Below are 19235 nucleotides of genomic sequence, written 5' to 3'. Positions count from 1 at the left end.
CAGAGCGATGGAAGTCACTGGAAGGCTTAATCAGGTCAGGAACCAAGTCAGATTTATGATTTTAAAATCTCCAGACAGGTGTTCAAACCACAGCTTGTACACATATGTTCAGAGCAACATAATTCACAATAGCCAAAAGGTGGCAACAGTCCAAACGTCCATGAACAGATGTGCGGATAAACCAAACGCTCTGCTATGGACTGAGTATGTGTCTCCCCCAAATCCTCAGGCTGAAGTCCTGATCCCTAAGGTGATGGTGTCAGGAGGTGGGGCCTCTGGGAGGTGGTTAGGTCATCAAAGTGGAACTTCATGGGTGGGCTTAGTACCCCGGGGAGCATCCTTATCCCTTCTGTCATGTGAGGACACAGCAAAGATGCCCATTTATGAACAAGGGAGCGAGCTCTCACCAGACACTGTATTTGCCGGCACCTTGACCTTGGACTCCCTAGCTTTCCAGAGAGATAAATTGTGTATAAGCCCCCCCCCCAACTCTATGGTGTTTTTGTTACAGCAGCTCAAATGGACTAAGGCAGGGGTGTATCCATACAATGGAAGGTTCTTTGGCCGCAGAAAGAAACAAAGTCGGGACACAGTGCAACACAGATCAGCCTGGCAAACAGTAGCTAAGTGAAAGAGATCCGTCATAAAATACCGCACAGTGTATGATAAACTTGAAACGTTAGAGCAGGATCCAAAAAGCCACAAAGTAGGTTAATGGTTGCCAGGCGCTGGATGGAGAAGCAGGGGACAGCGCAAGGTGCGCTCCTCCCCTCAGCCTCCTGTACCGCTGACATTTGGGGTTGGATCACCCTTCGCAGTGGGGATCGTTCTGTGCATTGTACGGCTTTTAGTAGCATCCCTGGTCTCCGCTCACTAGATGCCAGCAGCATCACCCCCAAGCTGCAACAACTGAAAATGTCCCCGGACCTGGCCAAGTGACCCCTGGGCGCAGACCCTCCCCAGGCAAGAACCACTGGCCTAGAAGGACTCAGACCTGTCCCGAGAGCTGGGGCACCATCCCAGTGCACAGACTGCGTGGGGAAGCATGATGTCTTTCCTGGAACCTGAGGTACCTCACCACCCCTGCATGGTCCCTCCCTAAACCACCTGCCACGCCAGTCCCTAGGATGGCTGGTCCGACACCCTGCAAGGCCCTTGGCTTTACTCATTGGACCAGACGTGGGACTGAGGAGGTCGATTATTTGTGTCTCTCCAGATTTTGGAATCAGGACTCAAGAAGGAGCCAGTAGGATGGTGCCAGGTCTCTGAAATGGGAGTTAATTATGCCAGTTGAAGCTCGAGGCAAGTAGAACAAAGGAAGAGTCCAGAACCGAAGCCAATGGGCAGAGAGGACCCAGAGGGCCAGAGGATGAGAAACTGTCCTGATTCTCATGGCTTTCTGGTTCCCATGACAACCCACCTCCTCCATGTGGATTGCATCAGGGTTGGCCTGAAGGTCCACCCCTTCCCCCTGGAACATTCCACAGTCCGTCTTTGTAATCTTACAGAACTCAGGCCCAGCCTCCCCTCTGGGGGCACCGGTCACAAAATCTAGGGTATGGCATGAGATCTAGGGTACACCCCCCCGGAGTTAGCCGTTGGGTAGGTGGTCCTGGATTCCCTGAGCTCTTCCCATGGCCTTGACACAAAGCCCTTACTTCTTACACACTAGCATGTCTGTGCCTGACAAACAAAAACAATCAAAAAGCCACTCTCCCTGGTCTGATCATCACCATCTTGACTGATACAGGGCAAAGGACAAAGGTCTGGAAGAAAAACCTGCCCATGAAACCAGAAAGAGGCAAAAGCAGCTAGCCCAGCATTTCTGATGATGGGCTTGAAAGCTGGTTCTGCAGCGGTGTGTCTGCTAACTGGCCTCCATCCCACGCTCCTGGGGGTCCAGAGTCTGGCTGCTGGGTGTGTGATGGACCCACTCCTCTCTCCTGCTCCTTATTTCTCACTCATCTCCGTCCCTCCCCATCATCTCTGAGCAGCAGCTTCCAACCATCATGACGTCACAGTGCGCCACCCTGAGACTCTCTCTGGGCTGAGCAGCAGGTCTAAGTATTCAGTCCTTCAAGCTCTAGAAACACACTGAAGTTGGATTTTCCTATTTGCTTTTTTGCTGATTCCCACACGACAAGATTGGGATGAAGTGTAGATGTGCGCTGGTGGACAATCCTTCAGAGCATTTGGCTTTAAAAGGGTTTTTCTGAGCTCTCCTCATAGTATGGTGTATTAAATACAGAGCGGAGCTTGCAGATTTACGACAGGGGGAAAAAAAAATCCGTGCCCGAGAAGGGCTGAGCGTCACTCAGGTTCAACCCAAATGTGATCACGAGGAAACATCAGACCAACCCCGATGGAGGGGCTACAAACTGTCCCCAGCCCGGGTGAAGGTGATCTTATCTGAGAACCTTCTTGAGAGGGGCAGTCAGCGCATGTGGAGCTCCTACTGGAGCACTGCGGGCCCTGAGCCGGGGAGTAGTGTCCTTACAAGGGGAAAATGGGGACAGGAAGGCCCGCAGGGAGGAGGCCACAAGACGGGCAGAGGCAGTGGCCGGAGGTGTGTGTCTCCTGGCCAAGGTTTGCTGGCAAAGCCAGAAATGAAGAGAAAAGCCTAGACCAGCGTCCCCTCTGGTGCCTTCAGAGGGAGCATGGCCCCGCCGACACCGTGACTTCAGACTCTGGCCTCCAGGACTATGAGAGAGGACGTTTCTGTCCGGGGCCCTGAGGGGCAAACGCACACATTCTGTCCCAGTTATAAAGAGGGTGTAGACCACAGAGACTTACCGAGAAGAAGCGAGGTAACCCAGCACGTGGGCCACCAGGAGCTGCCCGTGCGTCTGCTCCAGGCGGGCGCACAGCTGGTGCATAGCTTCCTCTGCCGTGGAGCCCAGGGGGGCAGGGATGGTGAAGGAGGCCCATTTTCGGGCCTCCTCGAAGGCCAGCCTCAGCCGCCCTGGGTGGCCACACTCTGGGAGGCTGGCCCAGACCAGCTCCCTCTGCTCCGGGCTCAGCGTCCTCCTCGAGGCTGCCAGCAGGGTCTGGATCATTTCTTGCCCTTGGTTTCCAGAGAGGGGTTTCACCTCCCAGAAGGCCTCTGGGTCTGTCAGCGTCTGTCGCAGGGTGTCTAGAACCCCCTGCTGCCCCGAGCAGGCTGAGAGGATAAGGTGAACCCTTGGCGGACATGTGGGGGGCAGCCAGGGGACTCTCCGGGCCCGGCAGATGGAATCCACGTCATCCATGGAGTCCAGCAGGATCACCAGTGACTCAAAGTTTCGGCAGGAGACAGTGTGGAGGAGGGTGTGGAAAAGCTGGACTACCCTGGCATGGGCCTCCAGGACCTGGGCCGGGGGCAGGGGCAGCCCGTAGGCCAGGCAGAGCTGGAAACAGAGGCTCGGGAGCAGGCCCCGGGCATCAGAGCTCATCTGTGACATCCCCAGAAGCCGCAGGACGGTCACCGTCTTGCGGCCAAGCAGTCCTGAAGTTTGCTCTGCCAGCTTGCACATCAGAGCTGTCTTTCCGATGCCTGGGGGTCCAAAAAGCACAAGGGGTGAGTGGGGATGGCCGTCGCTCTGCCGGAGCCGCTGCCCTAGCTGGGCCAGGAGCTCCCGGCGCCCGCAAAAGGTCCGGGTGGCCTCGGCGCTCAGCGCCATGTGGTGGCGGATCTCTTGATAGAGCCACGCCAGCTCCTGCCAGCCGGCCTCCAGCTCCCGGAGGTGCTCGAGGACCTGGTGGTTCGCCCTGGCCACAAACTGCTCCCCCAGCTCCTTCAGGTACCGAGCATGAGCCTTGTTTTTGGGGTTCACCAGGTCTCGGCTCCATGGCAGGTAGTGGGTCTTGAGGACTCCAGGTTGGGTGTCAACAATGCGTCCCTTGAGGCCACCGAGAAGGTTCTGGGCATCCGTGTCCAGGCAGCCGTCTGCGAGCCGGTCCACCATCTTGAGGGCGCAGTCGTCCAGGATGTGCTTGTTGAGGTCTTGGATCTCTCTCAGGAAGACGGTCGCCCCCTGGTCTCCGTCCGTCAAGCTCAGAAGGCCCCGGTCTATCTCCCATTCGATGACTGAAAAAGTGGGGTGGGGGGGAGATGGGAAGAGAGTGCTGTCATCACTGTGTGCTCAGCGGCCGGAATGGAGACACTTGAAAGACATATTTGGAAGGTAGGGAGCTTGGTTCTCCCACTTAATGTGTTCTGGAGTCACCTTGGCATAATCACAGATGATATGCAAACGAATGCACTCAAGTGTGTTCCAATAAAACTTTATTAACAAAACCATGCAGTGGGCCGGATTTGGCCAGAGGACTATAGTTTGCCAGAGTCTCCTGGGGGGGGGGTTGCTCAAAAAACCCATACAGCTGGGCTCTGCCTCCAGGAGTTCTGATTCAGCAGGTGTGGGTGGGGCCCATGAGTTTGCATTTCCAAAAAGCTCCCGGGTGACGCTGAGGCTTCTGGTCCAGGGGCTGGGCCAAGAATAGCCCTGATTTAGCTATTAGTAATCAAAGAAACCTTGGTATAGGCAGCACAGAGGTTGTACGTGAGAAGAAGCCCCATCATAAAACATACCGTCAAATTCAAAAAGTTAAATAGAGTTTCCATAGGAATTCCACTCTAGGTATGGACCCCAAAGAGCTGAAAACATAGGCAAACAGTTATGTGTGGACCCAAATTCACAGCAGTACAATCCACGGTAGCCCAGAGGTGGAAACAACCCAACGGTCCCTCAAATGATGAGTGGATAAACACAATGTGATCTATCCCTACGAGTGACTAGTACTCAGCCATAAAAAGGAAAGTAGCCTTGATTCATGCTACAGCACACATGAACCTTGGAAACATCGTACTGAATGAAAGAAGCCAGACATAGGAGGCCCCACACTGTCTGGTTCCATGTACACGAAACGTTTAGAACAGGCAAAGCCAGAGAGACAGAATGCAGACTGGTAGTGGCGGGCGGCTGGGGGAAAGGGAGGGAGAGTGGCCATTAATGAATACAGAAATTCTCTGGGGGTGATGGAAATGTTCTGGAACTAGATAGAGGTGGTGATTGCACAACATCGTAAATGCATGAAATGCCACCGAAGCATTTATTTTAAAATGGTTAATTTCATGTCATGTGAATTTCACTTCAATTAAAAAAAAATCCAGTGTTGTCAGTTTTGCGTGCCTCCGTCATCACACATTTCTTCAACAAACATTTACTGAGCTCCCACTTGTGTCAGTCTCTGCTCTCCATACTGGGGCATCTAGCAGTGAGAAAAATGCCCAAAGGTCCCTGTTGCCTTTGTGGAGTGGTTGTTCTGGTCTTAGTGAATAAATGGACAGACAGCAGAAGAGAGTATCTGCCTGTCCTGGGCAGAGTAGGGCAAGCAAGGCCTTTGAGGCCACAGAAAGTTGCTTCAAAGGCATGGGGGCCAGGGAGAAAGGTTTGTTTTTTTTTAAGATTTTATTTATTTATTTGACAGAGATCACGAGTGGGGAGAGAGGCAGGCAGAGGGCAGGGGAGGGGAGGAAGTAGACTCCCCGCTGAGCAGAGAGCCTGACACGGGTCTCGATCCCAGGATTCTGGGATCATGACCTGAGCTGAAGGCAAAGGCTTTAACCCATTGAGCCACCCAGGCACTCCCAGGGAGAAAGTTTTTAATGAGCCTAGAGGCTGAGAGCAAAGATCAGCGCACTTTTCTGCAAAAGGTCAGATAGTGAATATTTTAGGTGTCCCAGGTTGGATGGTCTCCGTTACAGCTTTTCAACTCTGCTGCTGTAGCATGGAAACAGCCATAGACAACATGCAAACTAATATGTGGAGTGTGTTCCAATAAAACTTTATTTATGAAAAAAAGCAGTGGGCCGAATTTTGCCTTTGGGCCCTGGTGGGCTGACCCCTGTCCCAGAGCATGAAGCGGCTGCCCTGAGGACCCATATTTTCCAGAGCCAAGAGCAGACACTGATTTCTCCTTGGAGACCACTGTTTTGAAATAGCAGCCAGACCTGAGGAGTTATTTTTTAAGCTGCCCTGGGCTCAGCAGAGGCTCCCAGGTCTCTGGAGCTGAGTGAGTCAGGCTCCCTTGGAGACAGGATTTGGTCTCAGAGCCAGAGATAAGGGCCCCTGAAAAGCCTTCCTTGGAGTGACACCACACCCCTCTTAAGCTCTTGGATGGAAGTCAGGGATAAAGGCAACTAACAGTCCTGACTTGGGATCCTTCTGGAACACAGCTCGGCATTAATCAATGCAAGACCATCTATTCCGCCCCTGTGACCAAGGTCACAGATCTATGTGACCTTGGTCAAATCACTGCATCTCTCTGAGCCAGTTTCCTCTCCCGTAACTTGGGTATCCTAGTTTAACCTTCTTTTGTTTTGTTTTTAAGATTTTATTTATTTGTCAGAGAGAGAGAGAGCACAAGCAAAGGGAGCAGCGGGTAGAGGGAGAAGCAAGCTCCCTGCTGAGCAAAGAGCCTGGTCCTGGGACTTGATCCCATAACCCCGGGATCATGACCTGACCTGAAGGCAAATGCCCAGCCGACTGAGACACCCAGGGTCCCTGTCCTAGTTTAACCTTGATGAGACAGCTGACAGGATCTTCTATGAAATAGTGCTTGTGGAAAGCTGAGCTCGATATGCGGAAGGAACAAAGCCAATCCCCAAAGGTTGTAGACTGTGTGATCCCATTCTATAACATCATGAAATAATAAATTATAGGGATGGAGACGGATGACTGGTTGCCAGGAGCTGGGGACTGAGGGGAGGGCTGGGTGTGACCCTAAAAGGGTAGTGGGGAGTGTCTTTGCAGTGAGGAAATAGTCCCATGTATGAACTGTGGCAGTTATCCGAAGCTACACAGGTGTGAAAATTTCTTAGCATGAAATACACATGTGCGCATGCACACATGCAAATGCATGTTTGTAAAAGTGATGCTTTGTCTGGGGCGCCTTGGTGGCTCAGTCCGTTAAGCGTCTGCCTTTGGCTCAGGTCATAATCCCAGGGTCCAGGGGTCAAGTCCCGCATCTGGCTCTCTGCTCCTTGGAGAACCTGCTTCTCCCTCTGCCTCTCTTTCTCTCCCTCTTATGAATAAATTAATAAGATCTTTTAAAAAAAGTGATGCTTTAGTTGTCACAATGTCCACTTTTTGGTTGTACTATTGTACTTTAGTTTCGCAAGATACTACCTTTGGGAGAAACCGGGTGAACGATACATGGAATTACTTCCTACCCTTTTTTTTTTCTTCGCAACTTCCTGTGGCTCTCTATTTCCAAATAAAAAGGCTGAAAAGAAGAAAATTGAAAAACGGGCCTGGAGATATGCTCTGAAGACACTGTTGCTAGCATGGCTTTGTGCTTTCTGCTACTTTTACGAGTTTCTGTTTGTTCTTTCAAGTGGGAATTCTTTTTGTTTAAATCTATTTATTTTGAGAGAAAGAGAGGGAGAGAGCACAGGAGAGGGGCAGAGGGAGAGAGAGGGAGAGAGGGAGAGAGAGAGAATCTCAAGCAGTCTCTGTGTTGAGTGCAGAGCCTGCACAGCGCTCGATTTCAAGACTTTGAGATCATGACCTGAGCTGTAATCACGAGTCGGATGCTTAACCGACTGTGCCACCCAGGCGCTGCTCAGGTAGGAATTCTTAATGGGCTAAGTCTGATCGTATGAGATCATGGCTGGGACTAGGTCACAGAACAAGATCCCCACAGCAACTCCGTGATGTACTACCTCAGACTGGTTCCATTTTACACATGAGGAAACTGAGGCTCTGAACCTGCCAGAAGTCAGTACAGCCAGGAAAGGGCAAGGCTGACCGGCAAGTCCAGGTCCATCCCAAAGCACAGACCCCAGAAGCTGACTACAGTCCCAACGGCAGATATGGCCGTGAAAGCAATTAGCACAAGTCACAGAGCAAGGCATAGCAACGTGGTAAGCACTTAATAAATGGGAGCCATTAACATTATTAGTCAGATAAACCCTGTATTCAAAATTGATATGTCACTCGTCGTCTTAAACCAAGTACTGGGTTAGCCTCTCCCAGGATGTCAGGTGGGCATCAGGTAACCCTGATGTGATAGGATACGGAAGGAACTTCACCTCCATGGTCTTCCTCCTGGAAACGTACAGCCCCCTCCAAGCATGAGGGGAGAAAACACCAGACAAGCCCAGACTGAGGGACATTCTGCAAAGGATGTGGCCAGCGCTCCTCAAAATGGTCAAAGTCACGAAAAACAGGGAAAGGCTGAGACACTGTCACAGTCCAGTGGAACCCGAGATGTGACAACTAAGCTCATGTGAGAACCTGGACGGGATCCTGGGGCAGAAAAACATTAACGGGAAAACCCATGGACTCTCAGTAAAGGCTGGAGTCTAGTTACTCGTCACGGGCTGATGTTAATTTCTTACTTCCGGCAAATGCACTGTGGTCACATAGGATGTTAATTTCTCTGTATGAAGAACATACAGAGACTCTGTACTTTGTGCAAATCTAAAATTAGCCCCAAATAAAAAGCTGATTTTTAAAAATTGATGTCATTACTAGAATTAATATATATAATAGATAATAATCAACATATTTTAGTACAATTATATCCTATTGGCATAAATTACTACATTCCATATCTTGAAACACATCAATATGTTTAGTATGTTCATAATATAAATCCATATATTTAATATGTGGACCAAATGAGTTAATGTTTTTAATATTTTTGGTAAGAGAAATTCATATGCTATAGTTTTGGTGCTATAAATGGGCATATCTGATACTACCAAACTCGTGAATGATCATGATCTGTTTCTTGCTGGCAGGAAGCAGTGGGGAAATGGCTTGACAACATTGCCATTTTTTTTTTTAAAGATTGATTGATTGATTGTAGAGAGAGAGAGAGAGAGCATGAGCTGGCGGAGGGACAGAGGGAGAAAAGCAGGCTCCACGCTCAGCACATAGCCCGACACAGGGCTTGATCTCAATACCTCGTGATCATGACCCCAGCCGAAACCAAGAGTCGGACACTTAACCGGCTGAGCCATCCAGGCACCCTGGAAACACTGCATTTTTTAAAAAATCTTTCTGGTATGCAGTGTGGGGGATGGAAGAACCAGAGGTTGAGGCTAGAGGTGGGAGGTAAGAGGCCAGATGGGAGCTGGGTGATGGACTCTGGTCAAATCCCCATTCCCCACCTCAGGTGAAGGAGACCCCTTCTTGTGCCTCAGTTTCCACCTCTGAGGCAGGGGCAGGGAGGCTGGAGGACTCAATGTCCCCAGTAGGGGCTGGCTCCCGGGCTGAAAATAAGGTGACCCCTGTTCCAGTTTTTCCTGGACTATCTGGGTTTAGTCCTAAAAGTCCCGGACAAACCAGGATAGTGGTCATCTTAGAAGCCTTCCCCCAGGGCCAGGAGTCTCCCAGGGAGAAGAGGAGAGGGAGCTGGACGGGGAGAGAAAAGGAGGGTCCTAAGAGACAGACAATTAACCGGGACGTGGCTGAACTCTGGGATCAGGACAATACCCTCATGCAGAACCAGGGACACGGGAGCTGGGCTGGGCTAGCATTTACAGAAGGGCAGGCTATGGCATTTGGACAGTATGCGATGTGGGTATTTGAATGCTTGGCGCTTCCTGAGAACCCTGAAGGGGGGTCCTGGCAGCCTCACCTGACCAGTGGTAGTGGACCCACTGCTCCTGGGTGATGAGGCCCAGCCTCCGAGCCTCCTGGGCTCCAGAGCGCAGCACAGAGGTCAGTGTGGCCTCTTCGGGCCCATGGGCCTCCGTGGCGCCTAGCGCCTGCAGTAGGTAGGTGGGTGGCACTGAGTTCTCGTCCCTCCGGAAGCGTCGAGCCACCAGCTCCAAGTCCCATGGCCTGGAGGTCAGCTGGGCTCTCAGAGCTTCCCACTCCTTCTCCTCGATCAGCGAGGGGACTGCACAGGGGCCGTACTGGTCACCTAAGAGGGCCTGGCAGAGAGAGGGGGCACAGGTTCAAATCTTGGCTTGGGTGCTTAGCTCTATGACCCTCAGCGAGAGGCCCTGAGCCCCTGACATGCCATGCTGATGGGTACATTAAGAAGTTCAGGCTAGAGCCTCAGAGCACCTGCGTGTGAAGGTCCCTGAGAGCAAGGGACATCGGACAGGTGCATTTTGAATCTGATCATGCCTAAGCATCAAGGAATCTTTTGCTGGGAAAACCCTCCGTGGAAGCCGAATGATGGGCCCCAAAGATAGCCAACCCTAATCCCTGGCCCCTGTGAACACACCTTATATGGAAAAGGGTTGTGATGGTTATTTTTAAGTGTCAGTTTCCCCGGGATGAGGGAGGCCCAGATCACTGGTCGAGTTTGCTTTCTGAATGTGCCTACGACAGTGTCTCTGGAGTGAGGCGGACGGCCCTCACCGAGGCAGGGGACACCATCCAATCCACCAGGGGCCCCAAGAGGACCCAAAAAACCAAACCCAAACCAAACCAAACCAAAACGAAAGTGAGGAACGATGAATTCCCTCTCTCTGCTTGAGCTGAGACATACGTAGTCACCCACGCTTGGCCATCAGCACTCCGGTTCTCGGGCTTTAGGACTCAGATCAGGACTTGCATCTCCAGCCCCCCGATTAACAGGCTCTACAACTAAATGACACCACCTGCTTTTTGGGTTCTCCAGCTTATAGACGGAAGAAGGTGGAACTTCTTGGTCTCCATTAACGGTGTGAGCCAATTCCTGTCACAAATCTCCTCCTATGTCTCTCTCTCTCTCTATCCTCTCAGTTTTCTCTGAAGAACCATGACTAGCACCAAGGTCTTTGCAGATGTGATTAAGTGAAGGATTTTGAGCTGGAGAGATTATCTTGTATTATTGGAACCCTAAATGCAACCCCAAGGGTCCTTAATAAGAGACAGGCAGAGGGAGAGAAAAGCTACAGTTTCTCATATGTAGGCACTGGCTTGTCCCAGAAATAAAGCCATTGCAAGAGCTAAGGCCTCCATTGGCCCAGCTCAAATCTCATGCTATGATGTGGTCCCCGGGGGCAGGTAGGTCTCAAAGATACAGGGTGGACCCTGCTTTTATTTAGAGTTAAGGACTGAGCTGAAGAATAAGACACGAGAAAAGATGCACTGGTCAGAGTGCTTTTTAGACAGAGGGGACAGCACATGCAAAGGTCCTGTGTCAGGGAGTGGTTCCAAAGAGCTAGAGCAGGAAAGCTGGGGTGAGGGAGGGGCTTGAAGAGGGGGCAGTGGTGAAACATAAAGCCATCCCTGTGTTCACTTTGGCAGCACATATACTAAAACTGGAACAAAACAGAAGGTCATCCCCGTGGGCAAGATTTTGCGGGGGCTGGGGGTGATAAGGTCCTAAGACTTTGGTCTTTTTTTTTTTTTTTTTTAAGACTCTAGTCTTAATGCTAAGAACCTAGGAGGCCGTCTCTCTGCCCCAACAGAAGATACAAACTGGAATGCTAGAGAATTAGGCTAGAGGAGGTCTAGGACCCCAAGCCTGACATCTTGAGTTTCATCATAAAATGGAAGTAATCACCCTTCCCCTCTTCACTGGCTTGTAGCAGAATATTCTAGGGGTGTGCACTGAGGAAACCTGGATGCACGGAGCCTGTGATGATGGGAGGTTGAACACGAGGCCACTCTCTGGAGGCCTTTCCCAGAGCGTCAGTCTTGGAGCAGTGAGGGAAGTTGGAGAAGCCGGCCGACAACAAACCACAGATCTTAGGAGGGAGACAAGGTGGAAAGTGTTCCTGCCTGAGGGACTGGAGCAAGAAGAGAAGAGCTTGAAAGAAAAAGGTCAGGAGCCATCAGGAGCAACTCTCTGGAGACGCTGGAGATGCAGGAGACCCAGGAGAGCCAGAACCTCTAAAGGAAGTACCTGGGGAGCCGTCCTCTGCTACTCATGCTGCCTAATGACTTATTTACCAGAGAGACGCCTCTCCAAGGGCCACAGCACAGCTCTGATCTCCACGGGAAGACCCCCCACTCGGAGCCACTGAAGGAGAAGGATGCCGTGACCATTGGGGGACAGAGGGGAGACGCCTGGTTCAAGAGCAAAGCAGGAAGCTGGGAGAGGTCAGCCAGCAGCCCAAGGAGCCCTTCTGGAAGGACGAGCAAGGTCCCTGGGCCAGTCGGGCCTGGGGGAAGCTCAGAGATCATCATCCCGTCCCCCATGCCACCTGGAAGCTGCGTTGTGCTTTTCACTGCTTGCAATATGGGTTGCAAAATCGAATTCCTCCTGGAGTTCCTTTTTTCCCCATTGCCCATTTTTCTTTAGAAAATTTCTTTTCTTCCTTTTTTTTTTTTTTTGAAACCCTACAAAATGATCAATCGTCGGGCTCATTTGGAAAACTAAATTGGAAGGTTGGTTGTGGGGGGGAATGCATGAAGGAGATACATAAGGAGGAGGGGAGAGCCCTCCAAACCCTAGGATGCTTTTGAAAGCAGTAATAATTGAGGCAGAGGGGTTCAAAGGGCACCAATTTCCAGTTACGAGATAGACAAGGACTAGGGATGTAATGTACAACCCGAGGACCACAGTGGACGCCACTGCACATGTATTTGAAATCTCTTGAGAGTTCTCATTACAAGGAAAAAACCCATCTTTTCCTTTCTCTCTCTCTTTTTATTGTATCTATGGGAGATGATGGATATTAACTAAGCTTACTGTGGCCGTCCTTTCATAATACAAGTCAGTTGAATCATTAACACTGCCCGTCGGAAACTTACACGTTGCTGGATGGCAAAAACATCTCCATAAAACTGGGAGAAGAAAAAAAAAAGTGGTGCCAACAGACAAAGAAAAGCATAGAGCAAAAGACTGAAAAAGGAAGCTTGAGTCTATCAGTCGAACTTCACACATAATAAAGAAAGCTTCTCACATGTGTTGGTACTTAGTTTCTTCGGAGGGGGGGGTCTCATCTCATTTATCTACCTCTAAATTTGCCTCGTGTGCTTTGTGGCGACTGGGTTAGCCAGGGCGATTCGGAAGCCAAGCAGCCCTCACATACTTCTTTTTATTTCCCTAGAAAGCAGCTTTTATAATGAGGATCACTCCTACGCTCTCCTTTGTCTCCTGGAGAGGTTCTGGGGGGGGGAATTTTCTTTTTATTCAGAACTTCTCAAAGCTTCTTTGTGTCTAAGGTGTTTTGGGCAAAGATACTTTCCTAACTTTTTCCCTCTATACATTTTAGGACAAAGGTCAGCAAACTTTTCCTGGGAAAGGTCAGATAACCAATCTTTCCAGCTTTGCAGACCAGGTAGCTTCTGCCACAACTATTCGGGTCTCTGTGTCTAGCTGGAAAGCAGCCATGGATGATATGTGAATGAAGGAGTGTGGTTGAGTGCCAAATAAGCTTTATTTACAAAAACAGGCAATGGGCCAGACTTGCCCCAAAGGCTGTAGTTTGCTGACCCCTGCTCAAGGGTTTATGAGCTCAAATGTCATAGTTCTTGGATGTATCTGGAACTTGGTGGTGGAATAAATCAGGACAGTGGAATAGCATTTACGGATCGTAGCTCAAACCACTAATTGTGGGCTGGGAGGTGTTTTGGGGACAGAGAGGGTGCTGTTGGGATGGGAGGAGAGAATGCCCTGGAACATGGAAAAACTGGTCCCACCTAGTGTCGGAGGAAGTTTGCCCTGATGCAGGCTCTAGACCATGCCAGAGTGGTTGCTCTTGACAGTTTGTAGCAAACGGAAGAAAAAAATTCCCAACATCCCTATGCTTTTCCAGGATCCCCAAATTCCACACACGTGAAGTGGATGAGGTGGGAAAGCTAGGAGGGTGGGGTAGGTCCAAAGCAAATTCTAAGATTCCCTTGGGCTTCTACCCCCTGCCCTCCCACTTACTGGTTGCTTCCACTTGGCTGTTAATGTCTGGATCCCAGGTAGCTCGGTGGAAAATGAGTACTGTGATCGATTAGCAATGTCTGCCATGGGCAGGCAAGGGAGATTAGGTACTATAGCAGAAATGCCACCCACATCCCTCCACTGATGGGTTTGGCTAGTGGGTAGGAGCCATGTGTCTGGGCTGGAATGAGAAGTAAGCACCAATCCATTGCTCCCAAGAGACTCACGACAAAGGCAGGCCCTATGGATGTTTTCCGACACCGGTCGAGCTCCTCCAAGCAGAGTTCTGTGGTCATGTGGTCAGTGGCCTCCATGCTCCGAACACCCCACCTCAGATCAACAACCTGGAGGTTATAAGCGTGGGTATGTCAGGGACGTGGCAGAATGGGTGAATTTTTCAGTTCCCTTTGACAAAGGCATAAAGTTTCTTTCAGTATTTTTTTAAAAAAGATTTTATTTATTTATTTGACAGACAGAGATCAGAAGTAGGCAGAGAGGCAGGCAGAGGGGTGGGGGGGTGGGAAGCAGGCTCCCTGGTGAGCAGAGAGCCCGCTGCAGGGCTTGATTCCAGGACTCTGGGATCATGACCTGAGCTGAAGGCAGAGGCTTTAACCCACTGAGCCACCCAGGTGCCTGCCCCTCTTTCAGTAATTTTTGACAGTCTCTCCCCAAAGGGGGGCTGTCCAAATTGAAAGAACTAGAATGAAGCCCATGACCCCGGGGTCATCACAAGAAAAACCACGAAAAACATCAGACAGACCCAGATGGGGGGCAATCCTGCAGGATGGCCGGTCAGCCCTCTCCGAGACTGCCAAGGTCATGAAAAACAAGAAAAGACTGTCTCAGCCCACAGGGAACCCCGCAGCATCCCCTGAGCCCTGCTGGGTCCTGGACACAGAAAGGACACAAAGGGAAGAATGGTGACATCTGAATGAGGCTGGTTCACAGAATCGTACCGATGTCCATTTCTTTATCTTTTTTTAGATTTATTTTATTTATTTATTTGTCAGAGAGAGAGAAAGAGAGAGAGAGCACAAGCAGGGGGAGCAGCGGGACGAGCAGGCAGAGGGAGACGCAGACTCCCCACTAAGCAGGGATCCCGATGTGGGACTCAATCCCAGGACCCTGGGATCATAATCTGAGCTGAAGGCAGACACCCAATGGACTGAGCCACCCAGGCACCCCCATTTCTTAGTTATGACAAATGTGGTCGATGATGTAAGATGTTCACAATAGGGGGAAAACCGGGTGCAGAGCATATGGGAACTCTGGACCACAGGCTACCTTCAGGTAAGTCTAAATCCGAAATGAAAAGTTAACTTTAAAACAACATATCAAAAAAAAAAAATGTTTAAAGAACTTGGCCATATTCAAACTGTTCCTTTCTAAGGGAGGACATGTCCACACTTGTTCTCAGAGCTTTCTTTGCAAAGGAAGGCATTTAGTTTGGCCCAAATCAGACTTGGCAGAGTCTCCTTGGCAACCGCACACTTGTGGTCACTTTCGCCTGCTTGCCTGAGCTCCTCCCTCCCCCACCCCTGACAGAATGGCTCAGTTCAGGTAGCAAAGCTGACCTGGCAGAAAGCTGGGATAAGGAGGCGGGGAAAGGGGACTCAGAATGTCCCTTCCTCCCTAAATTCTTTTACCTAGAGGGAAAGACCCAGAAATTCCTAAGGAACTGGAACATGGGGATAGCAGCACCCTACTACTGAATGTGGCTGAATGGAGAGGGAGAGAGGGTCAGCACTGGGCTCGGGCCAGAGCCTTGGGCTCTGCGGACCACCGCCTCCCATCTGTGCACTGAGGATGTTTACGCTGTTTGTCACATAGCACCTGTGTGGACGTCAAAGGCACGAGCATCGGTTCTCAGCATGCAAATTTTCCTTTTTAGTGCCTCTGCCATTGAGCTGTGTCTCATGATCTATGGCAGGCAGTCGACTTCCCAGCACTGCTTCTTTCTCAGTAATACAGAAACTATGGTGGGTCTTATAATCAAGGGGGCCTTTGATGGCGTGGCTCACTGTGCTACAGGTCAAGGAGTCAGGGTCAACTGAAGCCAATGCTCCAAAGACGCTTTATTGGTTTCCGCATCAAAACGGGCAGGGGGCAATGCCCCACCTCCAGATTGGTGGGAGAGCAATGGGGGCCTCTGTCTGGGGATCGCAGTGACTGTGCCTGGCAGGTACACCATTAGCACTCCTGAAAAAGGCACATCGCACTTCTGTGTACGCCCCAAACACCCCAGAGTCCTCTTAGACTCCCCCGGAAGCTGCCCCAGTGCGGGGAGAGCCAGGAGAGCAGGACAAACCAACAATGAAAGTCAGTTCAGTGGCGTGCCCAAGGAGCGGGGTCCGATGGTGGCCATTCCTAGTGCTCCCACACCTCCTGGGCTTCCCGCAGTGCCAGTGCCTGTTATCCCTCCCCCTGCCTTTTTAGAGGACTTCCATCTCCATGCTGCATTGCCAGTGCAGAACCTCTCCGAGCAAAGGGTCCCGTGTGACAACATGGGTGGCATGCCCTTGTTCCCTAATTTCAGGGCAGGGGACACTGAGGCAGGGAGGAAGCTATTACCTCGAACATCAGCCCGTGCTTTTGGCAGAAGGTTTGCACTTCGGGGAAGGCCGTGCTCTGCAGAGCTTCTCTCTCCGCATCCATATCTACAAGGAACAGCATAGAGCGTGTTAGCTGAGAGATCCCAGAACAATTTCTTGCCCTCACAGCTCTGTTTTTGGCCTCATTTGTCCCCACTAAGGGTGGGGCCCTGCGGGGCAAATGAAAAGATACAAAAACCACGAGGTAAACCAGAGAGGGACTTTCCTGGTATTAGTACTAAAAATCCCACATCCCAGGAAACCCCTCAGTCCCAGCTAGCTCAGATGGTTGGTCAGCCTAGCTTAGGGTTGCCAGATAAAGTAGGGGATGCCCAGCTGAATTCTTGCTTCAGATACTCGATGAAAGACTTGATAGCATAAGTATATCCTGTTCCATGCACTATTTTGGACACATGTGCAGATCTGATAAGCTCAGCTGAATCTGCATTTCAGATAAAAAACAACTCATCTGTTAGCATAAGTATATCCCATGTCGTGCACTATTTGGGAAATACTTATACTAAAGGATTATTCATTGTTGATCTGAAATCCAAATTTAACTGTGTCTTGGTTTTGCTGTTTTTTTTTTTTTTTCTTTTGCTAAATCTGGCAGCCCTACCCGGGGTAAACCTGGATTCTAAGACCTTTTGCACCACTGACTTCACTGTGTAGCCGAGTGCCAAGTGTCAGGCTATGCTCAGTTTCCCTGCTCTGTAAATGGGGGTGATGCTTCTACTTTGCAGGGCTGCAAGCTCCCCACAGTCAACACCTCTGCTTGTCTTGGTCATGGCTAAATTCTTAGCACTCAACACAGTTGCTTATAAGTATTAGTTGAGGACAAGTAAAAGCACGTAGATAGACGTCGAAGAAATGTTCGTCTTCTCCGTCTGCTCAGGGGGAGGGCGTCGGAGGGTTCAGGGAAGGACTCCCAAAGCTGTTGGCACGAAGAAGCCATCCAGGCTCTGGGATAGGAGCTGACCTGGCTTCCAGTCTTGGCTGTGCCTCCTCCCCGCGCCCCTCGCATGCCTGTCTAACGCATTCCGCTTCACATCCATTCATACAGTGTCTGTTAGGAAGTTGCTTTACGCTCAGGACCTTGCTTAACCATCAGGGGCAGGAATTTTGTGAATTCACATAGCCACTACGAACAACTGAATCATTGGACCTGAACAACGGAAAAGGCAGAGATGGCAAATAAGCAAAGTGCATCACTTCCTGATTATTTCATGGCATTTTGCGCTCTGTTCTGGAGTTTGGTCCCGGCTGCTGATGTTGTATCAGGGCAGTATTAGTCAAGGAGGGACTGCCACACGTCTCTGCCTGCCTCCTTGTTTGGAAAAGTCTTATCGAATGGACCCTGGAGGAAGGATTTACACCAGGGAAATTGGCAGATGGTACAAACCAGGTATTTTGGTGTTTTTCGTTTTGTTTTTAGATTTGGGGGGAATGGGCTAGTAGATGTCTGCTAGCACACTGCCATGCTTAGTCCTTGCCCCCACAGGGCTGGCCACCTGCTCGGAGGAGCCAGACATGAGACACACACCTCCATGACTACCGGTTATGGGGCCCGGGACTTCAAGGGTCCCACAATCTGCTGCAGCCCAGGGTGACTACAGCGGGGGGCTGAGGGGAGGAGCCGATGAGAACAAGATGGGAGATGAGGAGGCTGGGGTCATGCAAAGCCTGGTGTCTGGGGGTGGGGGAGGGGGAGTGGCTCTCACACTCTTTAAACCTTGCGTGTGGTCCCTTCATCCTAAATGTTATTTGCAATATGATCTGCCCCCTCATAGCAATTCTATCAAATCAGGCTCTCGGCCTGGCTTATTGAAGAGGGCACAGAGGGTCTAGGAGGCTCCCCTTCACCATTTCCCATGTGGGTCACTGTCCAGGCTGCATTCTTATCCAGGTCTCCTAGAGGACCCTCTGAGCCATGCGCTGGCCACCTGGCCCCTCCCCCAAGAGTACCTGCTGACTTGTCACCCCCCAGCCCTGCCCTGCCCCTTACCCGAGACTGCGGAGCTGATGAAGATGGCCACGCTGCTGGGCAGAGGCGCTGGGAGGGGGCCTGCCTGACCCTGGAGAAGCCGCCGGCGGGTGCCCGGGCTGAGGGGGCCCACGCTCATGCTGCCTGTCCAGCTGGATGATGCTTCCCCAGGATAGGGCCTGGGACTCAGAGACCTCAGGCCAGAGGCCGGGGGGCCTTCCTGGGAAGGCAGCCAGACGGGGCGATCTGGAGTGGGGCGTCCATCTTATCCCCTCCGTGTCTGGGAGTCCCCGCCACCTCCAGCGCCCCCGGGGAGCTGAAGCAGCTGCTCCCTGCTGTTCTGCTCGGTCTGCGAGCACTAACGGGGCGACGTTGGACAGCTGCCTCCCAGCCGAGGCCCCTGGATGTTGGTTCCTCCAGGCACTGGAGACTTTTGCCCCTCAACCAGCCAGCTCCTCACCCCAAGAGCTCAGCAGTCGCTACGGCAACTACCGTTTCCTGGAGCCCGGCGTTGGGGCCTGGGGACCAGCCAGCCTCTGGAACACCTAGGTCCCCTAGGGATCCCTGAAAGTTGAGCCCGGGCCCAGGTGTGCGGAGGGAAGCTATCAGATGCTGGGAGTCGTGCCAGTCCTGGTGGGGCGGGGCAGGCCAGAAGGGCAAACACTTAGCAGAAACCCCACCTCTGGCTGTGCTCACTGTCCCCCCCAAAGGTGGTCCAGGCACTGGGCGTCCTATTCTCAATAGGGGAATATTCTTCTTCCCAGGGGACCCTTGCAATGTCTGGGGACATTTTGGTTGTCACGACGTCAGGGAAGGAGAGCTGCTGGCATCCAGTGGGTAGAGCCCGTGCA

General features: G+C 51.3%; 1 protein-coding gene across 2 annotated transcripts in view; it reads right to left on the bottom strand.

Moving 5' to 3' along the window:
• The window catches only part of NWD1 (NACHT and WD repeat domain containing 1), a 56918-nt gene that overhangs the window by 36736 nt on the left and 947 nt on the right, over positions 1–19235 (bottom strand). For both annotated transcript variants that reach the window (XM_032867567.1, XM_032867568.1), the window contains exons 2-5: positions 16381–16466; positions 14037–14153; positions 9628–9925; positions 2794–4066 (exon numbers count right to left, since the gene is read on the bottom strand). In XM_032867567.1, coding sequence (XP_032723458.1) covers positions 2794–4066; positions 9628–9925; positions 14037–14153; positions 16381–16464 — 1772 coding nt within the window. In that variant the 5' untranslated portion in view covers positions 16465–16466. The remainder of the gene's footprint in view (positions 1–2793; positions 4067–9627; positions 9926–14036; positions 14154–16380; positions 16467–19235) is intronic.

This window comes from Lontra canadensis, unplaced genomic scaffold (genome assembly GCF_010015895.1).
Source record: "Lontra canadensis isolate GAN:19392208 unplaced genomic scaffold, GSC_riverotter_1.0 scaffold35, whole genome shotgun sequence".
NCBI classification, from domain to species: Eukaryota; Metazoa; Chordata; class Mammalia; order Carnivora; family Mustelidae; genus Lontra; species Lontra canadensis.
The sequence above is the reverse complement of the archived record's forward strand: the minus strand, read 5'-3'. Positions and strand labels throughout refer to the sequence as shown.